Raw genomic sequence first — 18,147 nt, 5'->3', positions numbered from 1 at the left:
GTTGGGCCACCATGGTATCATCATGATTTTCAACCCCTTCTTCCAAAAAAAGAAGGTTAAAAAATTGATTTAAAAGCCACTAAAAGGAAAACTCCCTGCTCCCTACGATCCAGAAGTTTCCTACAGAATCCAATTGCAGGCACTGACTTTGAATAGCCTGAGACTAGGAAGGGGATGAAGTCAACTGATTTGGCCTCCATTATTCATGCCTTTCTCTCCATCCTTCTTTCTTTCTCCAGCAGGGTTAGAATAACATCACTGATACTTTTTGCTCATTCATTATACAAGACAAGCCTGGGAGTGGACAGGTTAGCACGACTTGCGAGAATGGCTGCCATGCGCGGTCTTATCAGTGTGGATGCTCTACAACAGAGACATCCCAGTGGGTTATTGCAACCCCAATCTGATGCAGATGATGCAGACAATCAGGATTAGAGGGGATTTATATGTTTGATTGTCTTTGCTCTTTTTTCGTTTCAGGACAAAAGGGGGGGGGGGCATAAAATTGACGTTAGAGCTCATAGAAAGAGAGCAGTAATCGACTCAATGGGATCACTTTTCATGACCTTTAATCCCCTCACGTTTCGGAGATTTTGATTTCAAGGGTCTTTAGTGCTTGTTTGCAATATTTGTTCTTCGTTTTGCATTTGGCAGCAATGCAGGATCGGGAGGGGACTATTAAGTGGAAGCAGGAGTACGTAACAGGAGACGAGTGCCTTGAGTCAATGTAGGCCGCTGATCAGTTTCAGCCACTTGGCAAAGTACGGCACAGACACTGGACACGTCAGGAACACTTCACAGACTTCCAGATCCAATACAAGACATCAGTACTATCAGTACTAGTATAAAAATATATAATAACTTTGGGTTGTCAGTGTTACCAAAAATGGTTCCCTTATATGAAACATGCAAATAGTAAATTATTTCCCAATGTAAAATATAATTAATAAAAAAATGTAATATTGCTGTATTTATGTTGGATTATTTTTGTATTTTTCTACTTTTTATATTTACATATATTTTTTAGTTTAAAAATATTTTTTTTGTATTTCCCAATTTCAAATATTTTAAATGTTTTCATGATTTAAATGTTCAACTGAATTATTAGTAATAAAAAATGTTATTCAAAACTTTTTAGTCCCCAAACTGAAAATGTGACAACAGATACAAGCTTCATTTTTTATTTAAATGCTAAAAATTCCAAGTTCATCCAACAACCAGTGTCAATGAATACTAGAACAGATACCACACTATTAAATTTCAACAACAACAACAAAACCACCAGTAAATAAAAATGTCATGTCAAAATACAAACACAATACATAGGACAAAAAAGGTCAAATATGATGAGTCATGAGTGCAGGATAAAACAGTGATTACTAGACAGAAAATTAATATAATATTTTTTTTCCTTACAAAATTATAATTCACTGTTATTGATGGATATCCTACAATAAATTAGGCTGAGCATAGTCCCTTTAAAAAAAGAAAGACAATCAAACATAGGACACAAAAGGGGTGAAAATGTGCTTTAAAAGTCCAGAGCTGCATTGTCCTATGAGAGTAGTCCAAAAAATAAAAAGTATTCCAGAGTGAGACGCCTTATTCCTCTTGGGAAAAGTTTCAACTGAATTGCCATAAGCAGCCTGCTCCTTCAGACGTACTGCTCTTTGGGGAAAGTGTACGCCCCGACCCCGGGGGGAGGAGAGGACAGGCCTGATACTGACGGGTACTTAAAGATGGCCGAGGTGTGTGAGTGTGGAGAGCAGGTGTTTTTGGAAGTGTTGGTGCTGCTGATGCTGGTGCCCGTGGTGGGTTGTGGGGAGTGGTAAGGGTGCTGAGGAAGAAAGGACAAGGGGGGGTTGATGGGGGGCGAGTAGGGCTCTGGGTAGTCCTCCTTGTTACATGCTAATCTGTAGCTCACGTAGTCAGCTGTGTTTGGAAGCTCCTCATAGAAACGACCGGAATGCTGTGGAGAGATTCAGATATATTTAGTATATTATTGTGGGGATAAATTATATTCAATGAATACCTCTGACTGTGTTATTGTCAACTGCTACAAGTAGAACATTTACTGTATTATATACCTGAATATCTTCTGCAGGTCTTTTCCGTATTGCCTGAGACAGTTTTCTTGATGGAGAGTCGTCTCTGAGCAAAAGGAAATAGAAGAATGAATTTAAATGGAAAAAACATACGTATGTGACGAGAAGGTGGAAGTGGAAGAACGTGGAGGAGTGTAGCATGCAGAAGGTTACGCATTGTAGGGAAACGGTTCAGTTCCAAATGTGAAAATTGTAAATAGATGATGGTGTTGTATTTGTAAGTAAACTATTAGTTTGATGTATGTTGGTTTATGTTGTAGCATAGTGAAAAGTTGTGCTTGAAGTTTTCTCCCTTTTTTAGTCTGCAACTGATATTTTCCTGAAACTTATCACTAAAGAACGGAAAAAGGTAGAAACAAACTTTTTTTAGTCTTTCTTTTATCAGGTTCTATATCACTTGTGCTTAGAAAAATAAGTCAAAATTGTCTTTTGAAAAATCTTCTATTTCACTTTCAAAGAAGTGTTTACATACGAGCGATCATCTTTCCTGCTCCTGATCTTGAGTACCAACACCGTAATGGTTATTCCCATCAACACTCCTGCCGCCAGCAACAGGGCCACCACACTGATGACATCACCAGTCGCTATCTGCGGTAAAGGCTTCTCTGCAAAGACAGCATCGACATCAGGGTGACTTTGGACCGGATGTCCTCCATGCTGGGCTGTCACCTTACCTATAACGCTGACCTCCACATAGCCTGACCTGGTCCCGATGCTGTTGGTGGCATCGCACACATAAGTCCCCTGAAGGTCATACGTGACCGGCCCTTTAAAGATGAGGACGTTATCTCGGATCTCGGTGTTGCTTGGGATGGAGCCATTAATCCTGAGGAAGAGACGCTTAACAACTGCAGAGGGTTTACTGAATAATTGTTCCTCTTGACTTACAGCCTCCACTGGTAGAGGGAGACGGCTGGGTTGGCGTCGGTTTGGCAGCTCAGCTGGACGTTCTCTCTGTTCAGGTACCAGTTTCCATCGTAGCCATCCACTAGAACATCTGGCTCATCTTGCGCACACAGAAAGGAGCATCCTCAAGCTACTACATAAGCTGCACAACATCTTATCTGAGGACTTACATTGAATATCCAGGGTGACACTGTCAGTGAACACCTCATCATTGTATGAGGTGACACAAGTGAGCGTCTCCTTGTGTGTTTCTCTGCTGGGCACCAGAATGTAGTCACTCTGAATAGTGAATGTTCCGTCTGAGTTTCTGTACTCACGGGTGCTCACTTCACCCGGTACCCGTGTCTCCCACCTGTACACAGAATATAGATACATCAGTGCATATTCTCAAAACACGGGCTAAAGTTTTGTAATAACACTTTTTTTCCCACTAGGGTTCAGCAATGTTTGTGTAGCAACAATAAGGAGTAACCGTGCAAAAACTAGAGAAAGGAACACATTACAGATGGTCTATATCGGCTTTCTTACCAATATTGTCCAAGCGTCATTAAGATTAAGATTAAGATTAAGATATGCCTTTATTCGTCCCTCAGTGGGGACATTTGTATTGCACAGCAGCAAGAGTACAGAGTCAGGTAAGCAGTATAAGCAGTAACCCAAGTATTAACAAAAATCAACAGTTTTTCCCAGAGTTATATACAATACAGTCTGTAGATAATACGAACAAGATGAGATATATGTATTACCAATGTCAATCGATATCAGAAACAGGTCTTCCCTAAAACTAATGCATTAATCGGGTTAAGAGCGTGTATGTAAACACACCTGATGACGCCAGGTGGTTTTCCGTTGGCAGAGATGCAGGTAGCCACCGGTGTCTTCAGGTTGGACGCACGAGCCACCAAAGTGGGTGTAGACAGAGTCATCTGTGTGGTAGGACGAACTAAACATGGGGGTAAAAAATCAAAAACCCAACATATTTACATGCTGACACAACTTTGGCCCCGTGGTAGGTTATTTAGCAGTATGGACAGTGAGTCAGCCATATCTAGTGTGCTTTGTTTGGGTACCCAATATCATACAACGCTTAAGGCACTGAGACAGTGTACGAAAACTGAATTATACAAAACTTGGGTGGTTGAAAATCCTAGGTTTGACTGGCTAGTGACTCAGGTACAGTAAAAGTTTGGACACATACATACAATATTCTTTGTCTGGGAGATGGTTTGAATGAACCTTCCCAGCTATGTCTTTTTTATTTATTGGACAGACATGATCATCTTACCGTAGACGGTCAGATTGACTGCGTTCTCTCTGTTGCCCGCAGGGAAGGTGGTGTATTCACAGATGTAGGAGGCCTCGTCGGACAGACGCAGTGAGGAGAAGGTGATGGTGGTGTCTTCGAGACTAGGGATGCGACGCCTCACCGCACCGTTCTTGAAGGTAACACGGTCTTTGTAGGGAGGGGCCACGGACACCCCAAGGGAGGGGTTGGCGATGGCCACGTTCTGCTTGGTGCCGTTCACCAGTTTCTGCCACGTCACCTTGTGGAGGATTCAAAGAGTTGGCCTACTGAGATTTACCTTATTACTGTAGATACACAAATATTAATACTCCACTTTTAATGATAATTCGACAACATGCTTATTTATAAGCAGGTACGGTATCCCTACTATTGGGGCAAGCGAAGTATGTATTCAAGGCCACTACTACTAAAGTGGAGCAGTACCTGGGAGATTTTGACAGGCGGCGAACTGTTGATGAACCGACAGCGGAGATCCACCTTGGATCCCATGTACCCTGATTTCCCATCATCCATCTCTACAGTTTGGCCGTTCCCTCCTGTGTCGTACAAAAGAAAAATTATTTGTGGCGTACATTTCATGCATCCGTGTATAACTAATCCAAACTGAAAACAGGAAGCACCATCGTTAATACAGTTTAAAGCAAAATAATTCTAAGTAAAAGTAAAATGTTTTCAAATTAGCATGGATAAGTTAGCACCCCATGCAGTGGTAATCTGTTCCAGCACACATACTGAGCGCAGCCAATCTAGTAGACTGCGCCGAGATGGGCGTGGTGGCGCACCAGGATGAGGTGTCCACATTTTCAGTTTGGTGCAGTGCCAATTTTGTGACAAAACAGTGCGCCGCAGGTGCACTGAAGCTCACCAGCTCTGACCTGGTCTACTCTCGGCGCAGGCGAAGCGCACCATGCGCAGTGGTAAATTGGCTGACAGGTGCACGGTGGACACACGTCACATGACGGTTTTGTGTCAGGCACATTTCAATGCAATAAACAATCACAGCAACTACTATTTAGTATAACCGTCTGAACCAGCATGTACATTTTTATATTCATTGTCCCATCACATCTGATGTCAGATCAGAGACGTGTTTTAACTTGTATTGCAGACAATATTTGTATCAAAGGATTTACGTGTCTGGCTCCATGTTGTTAATACGCAGAGCTTATGAAGTGAACCGTCAAAAGCGATACAGTTGAACAGCGTGAGAGGTGAGCTGAGGTCAAAGGTCGGGGATTACAGCGAGGTATAAATAAGTGCGATTTGTTTGGCTACTCTTCCCCACTACCTTACTGATCCTCTGCAACAAATCCACAACAGAGCCCTTCCCGTGTCCGCAGTCTTCAGTCACGTGTGTTTACTGTGCTGGAGTAGACACTGAGAGACATTGAGAGGTTCCATTTAAGCGGCTAGGCACGTACAGAACACTAGCCTACACAGCTCTAATTAGTCTTAAAGCTGCAACTATAATGGGACACTGGACAAAACAATCACTGCTCTCATTCTCATACACTTACCCATCATACACTAATTAACATGACAAAATTTACAGTACATGTCGGTATCAGAAAAAAAAACAGCTAGGATGTTGGAGCTAAAAATGCACGTAACAGGACACACCTATTTCAAGTACAAAGCCTATAAAAAACGTCAACAATGTTCTCTTTACATCACTGACCTGGATATCAACTAAACTACAGCAACGTTGTTATTGGAGCAGCAAGCACGAAGAACTATTTTCCTGGTGTAGTGACAACACAACACCTCACTCCGCTAACAAGATCATTCCAAAACAATATGATATGAACATGAAGAACAAGCATATGAACAACTACAAATGGACAACCAAATTATCTGTAAAGTATTAGCCCACATTTAAATGGACTGTGTTTTGATATCATGTGCTATGTGTGCCACAGTCAATATCATTTTGGGAAGGTGCAAAAAAGTTTGTACGGCAAAATACTGTACATATTACATATCATGAATGTACCTCTTACTGTATGGTCACAGCATGTATATAAATACATCATAAAACCTTGTTGAGGGCTTTACAGTCAAAGTAGTAGAGGCAGTATACACCCTGTTATTATTCAATAAAATAAACATTTACAGGACAACTCTATTATTTCTATCATATTAATGGGCGAATATTGATGGCAACATCATATTTTTTTTGCTCCTATCTCTCTGACACACTGTAGCCATTAAAAAAAAACACCCCAGGCTGACATTGCAGACATACTACTGTGTAACCACCAGTGTACTTCTCCAGAAAAATGTCATTTTCACAAACCACAATGTCATTTTAGTTTTTTTATTATCTACATGAGAGCAAAATATTGTAAACAGCTCTCAGTATGATGCATAATATGTTACATTAATAATGTTAAGTGTATTGCAGTCTGCTTATTGTGTCCAAGTGGACCATATGGAGGGAAAGAAGTACAGTAGATTACAGCCTTTAGGAATATTAAAATGCATCTGTGTCAGCTAAGAGAATTTCAGCTAAATAATATGATTGTAGTCTAATTCCGCAACTGGCATGAGGTTGAAACTAGAAACGAAATCAGTTTAGTACCTCATCCGGGTAAGTGAATATTCACAGAAAGCAAAACACACAATAAGAAGTTTAAGTGCTTCCTGACACAACCAAAACCAACCACACACACACACACACACACACAAACACTGTGTGTTGCTGAGCTGATGAGAGGTTTAGATGAAGAGCAGTGAGTCTATCTCTGCTCTGCATTTGTCTCTCCATCACCTTCCTGTTCTCCAAGCCCCATTCATTCATTCTTCCATTGTTTAAAAACGATGGGAAATGACCTCATCATTGTATGCCACATTGACCTAAAAACAGCAGCAGCATGGGAAACAACTTAACAATGGCAATGTTGTTTTACGCATGTGAACAGGTCGTCTTAAAATAAGTGCTGAATTCATCATCCAGTTAAAACGCGATTTTTGGCTATAGAGTTGCGGTTTGAGATTTGTGTCTATACTCCATCTCCGTTTTTCCACACATATATTAATTAATAAATCATGCTGTATTGTGTTTGGTTGAATAAAACATTTTAAAATTATGCAAGTTTAAGCAAATTGTATGTGGGTTTTGCAAAAACTAATGGGTAAATGAATTCAAATAATAATAAAAAGGAAATAAAATAAGCGGCACGGCGGTCGAGTGGTTAGCGCGCAGACCTCACAGCTAGGAGACCAGGGTTCAATTCCATCTCTGTCTGGCGTTTGCATGTTCTCCCTGTGCATGCGTGGGTTTTCTCCCACATTCCAAAAACATGACTCCAAATTGTCCATAGGTATGAATGTGAGTGTGAATGGTTGTTTGTCTATATGTGCCCTGTGATTGGCTGGCCACCAGTCCAGGGTGTACCACGCCTCTCGCCCGAAGACAACTGGGATAGGCTCCAGCACCCCCTGCGACCCCCGTGAGGAAAAGCGGTAGAAAATGAATGAATGATTGAAATAAAATAATTCAGAAGATGCATTCAAAGACGTGATGCTATTCCACACTGGTCACTAGGTGTCGGTAATCTTGGCTGAGATACACAAGCACCAGACTTGATTGCTGGAACAACATCAATTAGATTTATCTCAGATAAATAAGACAGACAATAAGAACAAAACAATCATAATAATAAGAGAGGATTCTGTTGCGGCTGTAATCCATTCCAACCCTTGACGTCACTTCCTGCCCTCCACACGTCCAGAACACATTTACTGCAACACCTGTTTATATCGGGCTACACGGTGTTCATGTGGTTAGCACGCAGACCTCACAGCTAGGAGACCAGGGTTCAATTCCACCCTCGGCCATCTCTGTGTGGCGTTTGCATGTTCTCCCCGTGCATGCGTGGGTTTTCTCCGGGTACTCCGGTTTCCTCCCACATTCCATGCTAGGTTAATTGGCGACTCCAAATTGTCCATAGGTATGAATGTGAGTGTGAATGGTTGTTTGTCTATATGTGCCCTGTGATTGGCTGGCGACCAGTCCAGGGTGTACCCCGCCTCTCGCCCCCAAAAAACAGCTGGGATAGGCTCCAGCACCCCCTGCGACCCTCGTGAGGAAAAGCGGTAGAAAATGAATGAATGAATGACCTGTTTATATCAACTACTGTATATTGGGTAAAAAAAAAAAAGTGCAAAGGTGACTATAGGGGTGTTATTTCATGTCAAGGGGACTCTCATAATGTTTAAAACTGTATTAAGAAGGACATAAACAGGCTGCTCGGGGAACCGGGCTGAGTGTTGGGGTGGGGTTTGGGCCCCCCTCGCGGGTACCGGGGGCCTGAGTGGCGGGCGGGGGTTGGGGTGGCGTGCACCTCAGGAAAAATATGTTTAGCATGTAAGGGCATTTGTGGGTGGTGCCCCGATGGCTGGACGGGACAAAAGGAAAAAGAAATGATGTGAATGCTGACAGGTTTGATTGAACGTCGAGTAAAGGCAATGTCATGATATCATTATGACATCATCACTTCTACGCATAAACAAAGTACAATAATCTCTCACCAAAATCCCAGCATTCCCCTGTATTTTTTTTCCCCCCTGTATTTTTTTTTTCGACACAACAGTCTTCCTCACTCACTTCAAAATGACCTCCTGAAACCCAGCAAGAGGGCAGATTAACTGTTTAATCTCAGCGACATCAAATCTGTGATTGATCAGGGATTACGTGTGTGTGTAATTTACGGTGGAGAAATTTGACACACAATAAATGCCATCTGACACACACAACTCCCACACAGGAACACACACACACACACACACCACTTCCAGGATGTTTAGTTAGTCACATTACTACGCTACGCTTTCATGTGCTGCTCCATTGATCCCTAAAAGCAACAGATTGCACGTCTTTCCCAACAATGGAAATGAATTCCTGACATCCACTCAGCAAAATAACATCCTTGTTTTAACAGATTGAAATGCAAGTTCCTTTAAAAAAAAAAAAATAATATAATCTGACATTGTTTGTGAGTGCCTGGGTGTGTGCATGTTTGCATGTAATCTGTGCAGCAGCGTGGACTGTGCACTTGGCCTCCATTCAGCGGGCGGCTCACAGGATTATCATGACTCTTTTTGCTGCTGTTTGGGGACACGAGGAAACGAGAGCAGATGAGGGGACATGGGGAGTATATAGAATGTGCACGGCAGAACATCGAGAAGTAGTCAATCATACAAGAGACTATGGAAGAGGACTAGATTATTTCAATCTGGGTGCTCCATTTGCACAGTTAGCATGAGTGTGCACCAAGCAGGTGAAGACATGGTAGTTTGGGATTTGGCAGCAATTGTGTTGTCTCACCCTCAGATCTAATCCCCTGTCCTTCACACACACACACACACACACACACACACACACACACACACACAGGAGCATGTACATATGTAAGGGCACCAGCAAATTACTGCTCAGCTGGCATGGAGAGGGCTTTATCGGTGTCTGAGTGAAAAAAGCAATCATCAGAGCAGATGTCAGGAGCGGCTCAACACATCCGTATGCTGCCACTATTGTCGTTATGTAACAGGCTCCGCCTCCTTGGCCCCCTTCCTTCTTTTTCTGGACCCGGACACAAGTTTGACACTAGCTGGTCATCTGTTGGGGCAGCTATTATTCATTCCACAACTGGACTTAAAGGGGTGACGGTCCCACAGCAATGAAACACCAATTAGGACTAGAACTACAACTGTGAGGGGCAACAATGGTTAATCGATTACCCAATTCATCAACAACTATTTTGGTAATCAATTAATCGTTTCCTTAGTCATGCATGAAAGCAGCCCTACTATATTATTGTTATGTTTTAGCCAAAACAAGATATCCACGCATTCATTTTCTACCACTTATCTTCACATGGGTCGCAAGGGGTGCTGGAGCCTATCCCAGCTGTCTTCGGGCGAGACACCCTGGACTGGTCGCCAGCCAATCACAGGGCACATATAGACAAACAACCATTCACACCCACATTCATACCTATGGACAAATTGGAGTCGCCAATTAACCTAGCATGTTTTTGGAATGTGGGAGGAAACCGGAGTACCCAGAGAAAACCCAAGCATCCACGGGGGTGGAATCGAACTCGGGTCTCCTAGCTGTGAGACCTGCGCGCTAACCACTCGTTTGCCATGAAGCACAATCGACCGATTAAAGGGAACCTATTATGCTCATTTTTCCACCCTTTGTATTGAGTTGTGGTCTCCTATAGAGCAGCTCCACACAATAACCCGCACAGAAAACTTTAGATTTTCCAGAATCTGCACCTATTCCAGTTGTATTTGTTATGATTTGTGCTCCCTGCCAAAACGGTCTGTTTTCATTTATTCCACTCACAGCCTGCCTCTGGGCATGCCCACTCCACTCTGATTGGTCCTAATTATGAACCATATAAAGAAATCCGCCCCTATGTGACATCACAAAGGGGCAGTTTTACCACACCTTTTGAAACAAACTTCTTTCAGGGCTCACTTCCAAATGTGCAAACCTCATTATCTGAATTTTTGGCATTGTTTAACACGACAATACAACATTCTAACTACATTTATTGGTCAGAAAAGTGCAAAAAGGATAATGGGCCCCCTTTAAAATAATCATTAGTTGCAGCCCCAGTTGGGACCACAATGGAAAGGAATCAATGTGTTACGAAAAACAGACTGCATTACTCCTGTACTTTTATTCTCACAATTTAATCAGTGGTCCTCAAATACTGGGGCTGTTGTTTGTTTGTGAATACTGGTGCCCACAACTCATACTGTGGTTTGTACAGATAAATAAATAAGTAAAGATTACCAGGTTCTCAATAGAATATCAATTCAGGGAGGGTGTGAAGATATATCCTCACCGAGAGTATGTATCCTTTATTTATTAGTTTATTTAATAAGGAGAATTCCAATTGATGAACATGTGACAATAAAAATGCCTGAATTAGCGGCAATAGTTAAATTTCATCTGTTGTCCTAAGGCAGGCACCATAAAAGACACACATACAACACACATAAAACCATAAAAGTACAAATATATAGTACATTTACAGACATTACCGGAAACGGCTGGGATAGGCTCCAGCACGCCCGCAACCCTCGTGAGGACAAGTGGTATAGAAAATGAATGAACGAATGATATATATATGACTTATAATAATCATTCAACAGTCATAATTTTAATGTAATAATTGTAATATTAAAACACAATTGTTTTTAATCTCAAAACATTCATGACTGTCCATTTTTTGACGGCTTAATTTATTTATTTATTAATTTCTACAAACTTGATTAACTTTACTATTAAGTGTTGATGTTCTGTTCTTTCCCGATTAAAAAAAAGGGGGGTAACATGCTAAACACAGGAAGTGAACAAACTATTAGTAATTGCTGATATGCTTCTTCCTACTCCTTTTCGGACAGTTGTAGAACTGTAATCGTGTTGTCATTTTGTATAGCATGTTCAAACAAAACAAATGCAATAAGTGCAAGTGTTTGGGAATTAAACAGTATGGACACTCAGACTGACAAGTGTGTCCCTGAAGTGTCTAAAAAAAGAATCACCTCAAAAATGTGCAAATGTACACATTAATAAGTTGTAGAAAAAAACAAAAACAAAACAGGAGCACTTACCTGGCAAAACGTAAGTAGTTATCAAGAATATCCAAAGTGTAATATGTTCCATGCCCAGACCACCGTTGCCAGTTTCCCACCGTTGTTCAAGTCCCAGTGTGCACTTGTGTTGTGTTCTGCTTCAATCAACAGCAAGTTGTGGTTCTGGTGGAGCGTTTTCCCTTCCCACTTGTATTCCACAAAGTGATGAATTAGCCAACTTTGCACACCGACATTGTGTTATTTCTTCTTCCCACGTGTGCTGGGGTCTGGTCTGCCAGTGGACCGGTGGTGCAGCAGTCTGTCCCGGTTCAGGCTCAGCTAGGCGGAGATAAAGCAGCTTAACGCAGATTATTTCCCAGATAGCCTTCCACCAGTCCTGACCGGCGACAGCTATCTGTCACTGCCGTGTGGCAACATAATAAAAGCGTGATAAATAATACTCAAACGAGAAGTGGTCGTGTTTTTATGAGAATGGGGGGTGGGGGGGGAGTTGATGTCGTCATTTGATTGACATATTAAAGAAAATGGGCGTTGTTTTATTAAAGTTGTAAAATGAAAAACAAACAAAACAAATAATAAAGTTGCACTCGAAAAGATTGGAGCAATAATATTGGGAAAATTAAATTGATAAAAAAGTTGAAAAATTAAAAGAAAAAAACTGCAAAAATGAGGGGAAAAAGCAGTTATCTTAAGAGAATAACGCTAAATATTAGAGAAAAAAGTTGTAGTCTAATGAGAAAAAAAAGTAATTTCATGAGAATAAAATAGTAATATTAGGAGGAAAAGTCATATTTTAGCCAGATGAAGATCCATCCATCCATTTTCCATACCACTTACCCTCATTGGGGTCGCAGGTATGCTGCAGCCTATCCCAGCTGACTTCGGGCGGAGGCAGGGTACACCCTGATGAATTTTTAATCATTTAAAAATTATTTTAGAACATTCTGAGAATAGAGACTTTAGAATAAAGAGAATAAAGAATGTTTTCATGTCATTTAATTTTTGCAAAATAGGGGACCTTTTGCAAAAATGACTAAGGACTAATGACATAAAACAGTTTTATATGCAATATATATATAATAAAACACTGTAGACTTTAGTGTATTATTCTAATGAAGACTAACTAGGTTTACTGTGAATGTGAAAGTGCCACTGTAATGTGTACCACAGGTTGCGAGAGGTAAACAAAGGGTTGAATATGTTTGAATTCAGCAACATTCAACCATTTTAAAAATATATATAATGATCATTGTCATTATAAAATCATGAAAACAACTGCAAGATTCTGTTAGATTATGATATGGAGGGCTGAGCCCCCTTTAAAGGTCGTAGCTCCACCCCTTGTGGGCGTAATGACGACTATGACCACTCGAGGGCATGTGTCACTTCTTTGTCATGTCGATTCTTTAAGGGTATAAAGACAATACAGTCCATTTTTAACACGTAATAGTGAGGGTGACGATTTTTAAAACAAATTAACACTTAGTAAATAATATTGATAAAAAGGTTAAAGAACTACGCCTTAATGAAAACAAATGGGTTTCACGTGCCGCTCACGTGACCAACCAGCTGACAGTCTGACTTCCTTAAAGAGACGGCGGGACTCAGTTGACCTAGCAGAGGATCACAAAATAGCAGCTTCTTCCACGACGCCTTTTGGGGACTCGTCACTGGGTTGCAAACCGAGGACGAGTGGGTTCTTACCCGGCAGGGAAAGGACTAGGCACGGTCGTCTGCATTGACCCAGGTACCGGATAAAAGTTTGCTAGCTTGACGTTTATACACGTTTGTTTTCTCTTTGACCCCATTTTTTTCTTGTCACGACATTTAATTAAAGACTGCCACTGGGACAATGACACAGCTGCCGACACTACAGCTCTCCTATGGGCTACTGCTGGCCTCAGCGCTGTTGTTTGTGCTGCCGCAGTCCGGCTCGTGTGAACCGGCACAGATCTCAGGTCAGCCCCAACTGGTCATGGAGCGCCTCAGTTTGCCAAGGTTTAGATTCAACTGGACCAACGTCTCCTGCCGTGTGTGCCAAGTAGTCTTCACCATCCTGGATGTGGCTCTGCTGGTAAATCTATACACATCTGTATATTTTGACAGGAGGTTCATTCTGCCATATTTTGAGAACTATTGAATTCGGCCTTAATCATTTACAAGCTTGTCAAACAAAACAAACTATACACCACCATATTTGTCATCTACTTTGCCCTTTCTTGTCTGTGTAAAACAGTCAAGTGTCATCTTCCACTCGGGTAACTTTAGGTTGTAAATGGTTCCTGTTGTGGATTTTATAGCTGATTGTTGCACCAAAAATCACATGATCTCTTTGCTTGACCTCAGTAGTTTTGATCAGGTAGTTTGGGTGGATTGCAAATGTCAGCCATGGTACAAACGTCACAATATAATATTAAGCGCCCCTCCTGATTTTCATTCAATCCATCCATCCCTTCATATACAGTAAAGTCTCGTTATATCGATATCGGTTAAAACGAATTACTACTTATTACGATACTATTTTAATTTCCCAGCAAATTTCTAGTCTTTTATGATATAATTAGTTCCGATACCCGGTTATTATGATAATCCGATTACTACGATGCCCTTTTCATCTCCCGCCAGCCAATTTGGTCTGCTTATATCGATACAAAAGCATCTTAAATCAATCTTTGCTTAAGGATTTCAATACCAAAAAAGAACACGGCGAACAGCTGCTTCCACCACCAGAGCACAGCACACACCGATTCCCGCACTTCCTGGTTCATAGGTCATGCTCAACCCGCCCCACATAGCTGGCCAAACACATGCCTGCAACAGAAGAACCAACTGACATAGCATACACACCTATTCCAACGAAGACACAAGTGTACAAATACATGTATTTAATTGTGTTGTATTCAGATATCTTTTTATCGCTTGCAATAATCACTGTTTTTCATATGTACATGCTGCCGTTCGTTGGTTCTTCTGTTGCAGGCATGTGTTTGGCCAGCTATGTGGGGCGGGTTGAGCATGACTTGTGAACCAGGAAGTGCGGGAATCGGTGTGTGTGCTGTGCTCTGGTGGTGGAAGTGTGAAAAATAAAGTTGACTGGAAGCAGCCGTTCGCCGTGTTCTTTTTTGGTATTGAAATCCTTAAGCAAAGATTGATTTAAGCTGCTCGACATTGTTCTATACTATAGAACATATAGAACAATGTCGAGTGCATTATTGCCCACTTTTAATGCAGTTCGGCGCAGGATCGGATATATCGACAGTCCGGTTATATCGATATTTTTTCCGACTCCCGACAATATCGATATAACGAGACTTTACTGTAGATCCAAATGAGAATATTTGGTTCCTTTTCCAGAGCGACGCAAATGAAGAGCGAGTCGCGCGTGCTGTCGGCGAAGCCTGCATCCGCCTCCACCTGGCCGACGAGCAGGTCTGTCATGAAATAACCGAACTCTTCCGGGATGATTTCATCCGGGCTCTACAAGAGTCCCTGCTGTGGCCCACGGAAGCGTGTGCCCTGGTGGTGGGGCCCTCCTGCGGCAAGTTTGACATCTACGCGTCGTGGAACATCACTTTGCCCAAGAGCCCCAAGCCTCCTGTCACGCCACCTGTAACTCCTAAACCTGGTTCTCCACAGAGCAGGGTGCTGTTTCTGACTGACATCCACTGGGACAAAGTAAGCAATTGGATCACAGTCCATATAATCCTGTTGTAGTATTAAAAATCCCCCCCCCTTCAATGCCAGGAGTATGTCACTGGCACGGCAGCTGACTGTAAGGAGCCTCTGTGCTGCCGTAAGGATTCCATTTCCCCCTTGTGGCGACGGAGGGAGGCAGGCTACTGGGGAACATACAGTAAGTGTGACCTGCCACTCAGGACGGTGGAGAACCTTCTGGAAAATGTGGCCAAGGCGGGACCTTGGGACTGGGTCTACTGGACTGGAGACATACCTGCGCACAACGTGTGGTCCCAAACCAGGAAACAGCAGCTGTCGGAACTTACAGTGATCACCAGACTCATCCAGAAGTAATGGGGATAAGATTCTGATCAAATATTTATTGGTAGCTGTTCATTGATTGCTTTTATTGTTCTCGCAGACATCTGGGCCCCAATGTGACCGTCTATCCTGCTGTTGGGAACCACGAGAGCACGCCAGTGAACAGCTTCCCTCCGCCTTTTGTTCACGGAAACAGATCTTCCGCCTGGCTCTATGACACCATGGCAGATGAGTGGGCACCATGGCTGCCAGAGCAAGCTTTGAAGACTCTGAGGTGGCCAGTGTTTGAGTTTCTTAAATACACTGCTAAGAGCTCAATAATAATTATGGATTATGTAATATGTTGCAGATATGGAGGATTTTACACCATGGAGGTCCAGCCGGGCTTGCGGGTGGTCTCTCTCAACATGAACTTCTGTGCTCGTGAAAACTTCTGGCTTATGGTGAACTCCACCGACCCTGCCAACCAGCTGCAGTGGCTGGTCCATGTTCTTCAGGCCAGTGAAGACAAAGGAGAGAAGGTGAACACGTAGACGTTACACAAGTGCTTTGTCAAGAGTATCTATTATTTACTAGTATTATTTCTCAATGAATTTTAGGGCTGCAACTAGCAATTGTTTACTTGGTTGATTAATGGAGTAGGCCCTTAGACGGACCAAATCAGTATGAATCAAAGTTGCTGTTAAGTCAAAGCTGATTGCGTTTTAGGCAAAACAAGACAATCGCATAAGATTGAGTCTGCTTTCATGGCTGACTATGGAAATTTAAAACATATTCATGTTTGACAGGCTGAAATCTGAGTATATTTACATTTTCAAATCAAAACCACAAGTCGAATGATTGCTCATTGATTTAATTGTGTGTGTGTGTGTGTGTGTGTACAGGTACATATCATTGGTCACATTCCACCAGGTCTGTGTCTGGGTAGCTGGAGCTGGAACTACTATCACATTCTCAACAGGTATATTGATTTGAAAAGTCAACATCTGATACATTTTTGTTGCATATGAAATGTTTAACATTAAACTGAAACAATTAGTCATGTAAACAAAGAATTTAGCATTCAGCCATTTGATTTAAGTGGCCTGGTAGGACATTATCTACACTAAGACTGGGTTCACAGATTTTTTTTTTCATTAGGTGCCTCCTGTTGGTTTGCAAGTATAAATGAATATAATATTTGTCATTTGTATTTATTTTTCCCCAGATATGAGAGCACAATTACTGGTCAGTTTTTTGGCCACACCCACTTTGATGAGTTCCAGATGTTTTATGACGAACAGACCATGACCCGCCCACTGGGGGTTGCCTTTATTGCTCCCAGTGTGACCACCTATGTCAATTTAAACCCAGGTGAGCCCATCAGGTAGTCTAGCTGACAGTAAAATGAAGAACCGATTTTTAAATCCATTCGTCTTCCCAGGTTACCGTATTTACTACGTTGACGGGAACTACGAAGGCAGTTCTCGTCTGGTTCTGGACCACGAGACTTACATCCTCAACCTGACTGAGGCCAACCACAAAGCAGGAGAGCCTGTCACACCAGAACAGAACCCCAAGTGGACTCTGCTGTATCGTGCCACAGAGGCTTACGGCCTTTCCAGTCTGTTCCCCTCAGACTGGAACGGCCTCATGCGCACCTTCCTCGGCGACGACCGCCTCTTCCAGAAGTTCTGGTACTTCCGACACAAGGGGCACGTTTCTGAGCCGTGCAAGGAGACTTGCAAGACCACAGTGTTGTGTTTTTTGCAAAGCGGCAGATACGATGTCCTGCAGCAGTGCGACCTCCTCAATGGCGTCAAGGTGAGAAAAACGCTGTGTTGATGGTTTGGTGATCCACGCCATCCCAACAGGAACTGTTTGTTTCTTGCTGCTCGTTTTTCATGCACATTTCCCCTGACCAATTGGCGGTGTAGGGTTTTCATCCCCCCCCCCCCCAGTTAAATTCTGTTTACATTAAATGGCAGGTTTGCTGTCAGTCAATCCCCTTTTTTTTTTTTTTACTGTCAGCACTTTAATGGTTTTTGTAGCAAATCTCAACCATATCTGCACACAGTTTAGTTATGGGAGCGTGGGGTTCATCTACATGACAAATGTAGCTTGTTGACTGCTTGTATAAAAGTGTGAATAAAATATTTGAATTTAACAGTTTGGTCCTTTTTGGATCACTTATAGTTCCATCTGAACTGAAACTAAATTGTCCATATTGTGACTGGA

General features: G+C 42.2%; 2 protein-coding genes across 2 annotated transcripts; one reads left to right on the top strand and one right to left on the bottom strand.

Annotated features, from left to right (window-relative positions):
• Window positions 1–1,167: 1,167 nt before the first annotated feature.
• nectin1a (nectin cell adhesion molecule 1a) lies at window positions 1,168–12,353 on the bottom strand. The gene is made up of 10 exons (XM_058086280.2): window positions 11,953–12,353; window positions 4,741–4,853; window positions 4,297–4,555; window positions 3,837–3,954; window positions 3,182–3,363; window positions 2,994–3,111; window positions 2,780–2,931; window positions 2,578–2,710; window positions 2,088–2,151; window positions 1,168–1,969 (listed from the first exon to the last, which is right to left on the bottom strand). The coding sequence occupies exons 1-10, from the start codon at window positions 12,002–12,004 to the stop codon at window positions 1,655–1,657; spliced, it is 1,506 nt and encodes a 501-aa protein (XP_057942263.1). The 5' UTR covers window positions 12,005–12,353; the 3' UTR covers window positions 1,168–1,654.
• Window positions 12,354–13,511: 1,158 nt separating this feature from the next.
• On the top strand, window positions 13,512–18,076 carry smpd1 (sphingomyelin phosphodiesterase 1). The gene is made up of 9 exons (XM_058087044.2): window positions 13,512–13,681; window positions 13,772–14,008; window positions 15,289–15,609; window positions 15,679–15,959; window positions 16,031–16,204; window positions 16,280–16,451; window positions 16,815–16,891; window positions 17,138–17,283; window positions 17,354–18,076. The coding sequence occupies exons 2-9, from the start codon at window positions 13,787–13,789 to the stop codon at window positions 17,752–17,754; spliced, it is 1,794 nt and encodes a 597-aa protein (XP_057943027.2). The 5' UTR covers window positions 13,512–13,681; window positions 13,772–13,786; the 3' UTR covers window positions 17,755–18,076.
• Window positions 18,077–18,147: the final 71 nt, after the last annotated feature.

The sequence above is a fragment of the Doryrhamphus excisus genome, linkage group LG21 (assembly GCF_037039965.1).
Source record: "Doryrhamphus excisus strain RoL-2023G ecotype Guam linkage group LG21, RoL_Dexc_Guam_v1.1, whole genome shotgun sequence".
Taxonomy (NCBI): Eukaryota; Metazoa; Chordata; class Actinopteri; order Syngnathiformes; family Syngnathidae; genus Doryrhamphus; species Doryrhamphus excisus.
This window is presented reverse-complemented; position numbering and strand designations above follow the sequence as displayed.

What these genes read in the sequence shown, in the direction of transcription:
- nectin1a (XM_058086280.2), bottom strand. Translation starts at nt 12,004, where the DNA reads ATGGAACATATTACACTTTGGATATTCTTGATAACTACTTACGTTTTG. An exon ending in AACTACTTACGTTTTGCCAG is followed by an intron (nt 4,854 to 11,952) that starts GTAAGTGCTCCT and finishes TGTACGACACAG; the next exon opens with GAGGGAACGGCCAAACTGTA. An exon ending in AAACCACCTGGCGTCATCAG is followed by an intron (nt 3,364 to 3,836) that starts GTGTGTTTACAT and finishes TTCTGTGTACAG; the next exon opens with GTGGGAGACACGGGTACCGG.
- smpd1 (XM_058087044.2), top strand. Translation starts at nt 13,787, where the DNA reads ATGACACAGCTGCCGACACTACAGCTCTCCTATGGGCTACTGCTGGCC. An exon ending in TCCTGGATGTGGCTCTGCTG is followed by an intron (nt 14,009 to 15,288) that starts GTAAATCTATAC and finishes TTCCTTTTCCAG; the next exon opens with AGCGACGCAAATGAAGAGCG. An exon ending in CTGACATCCACTGGGACAAA is followed by an intron (nt 15,610 to 15,678) that starts GTAAGCAATTGG and finishes CTTCAATGCCAG; the next exon opens with GAGTATGTCACTGGCACGGC.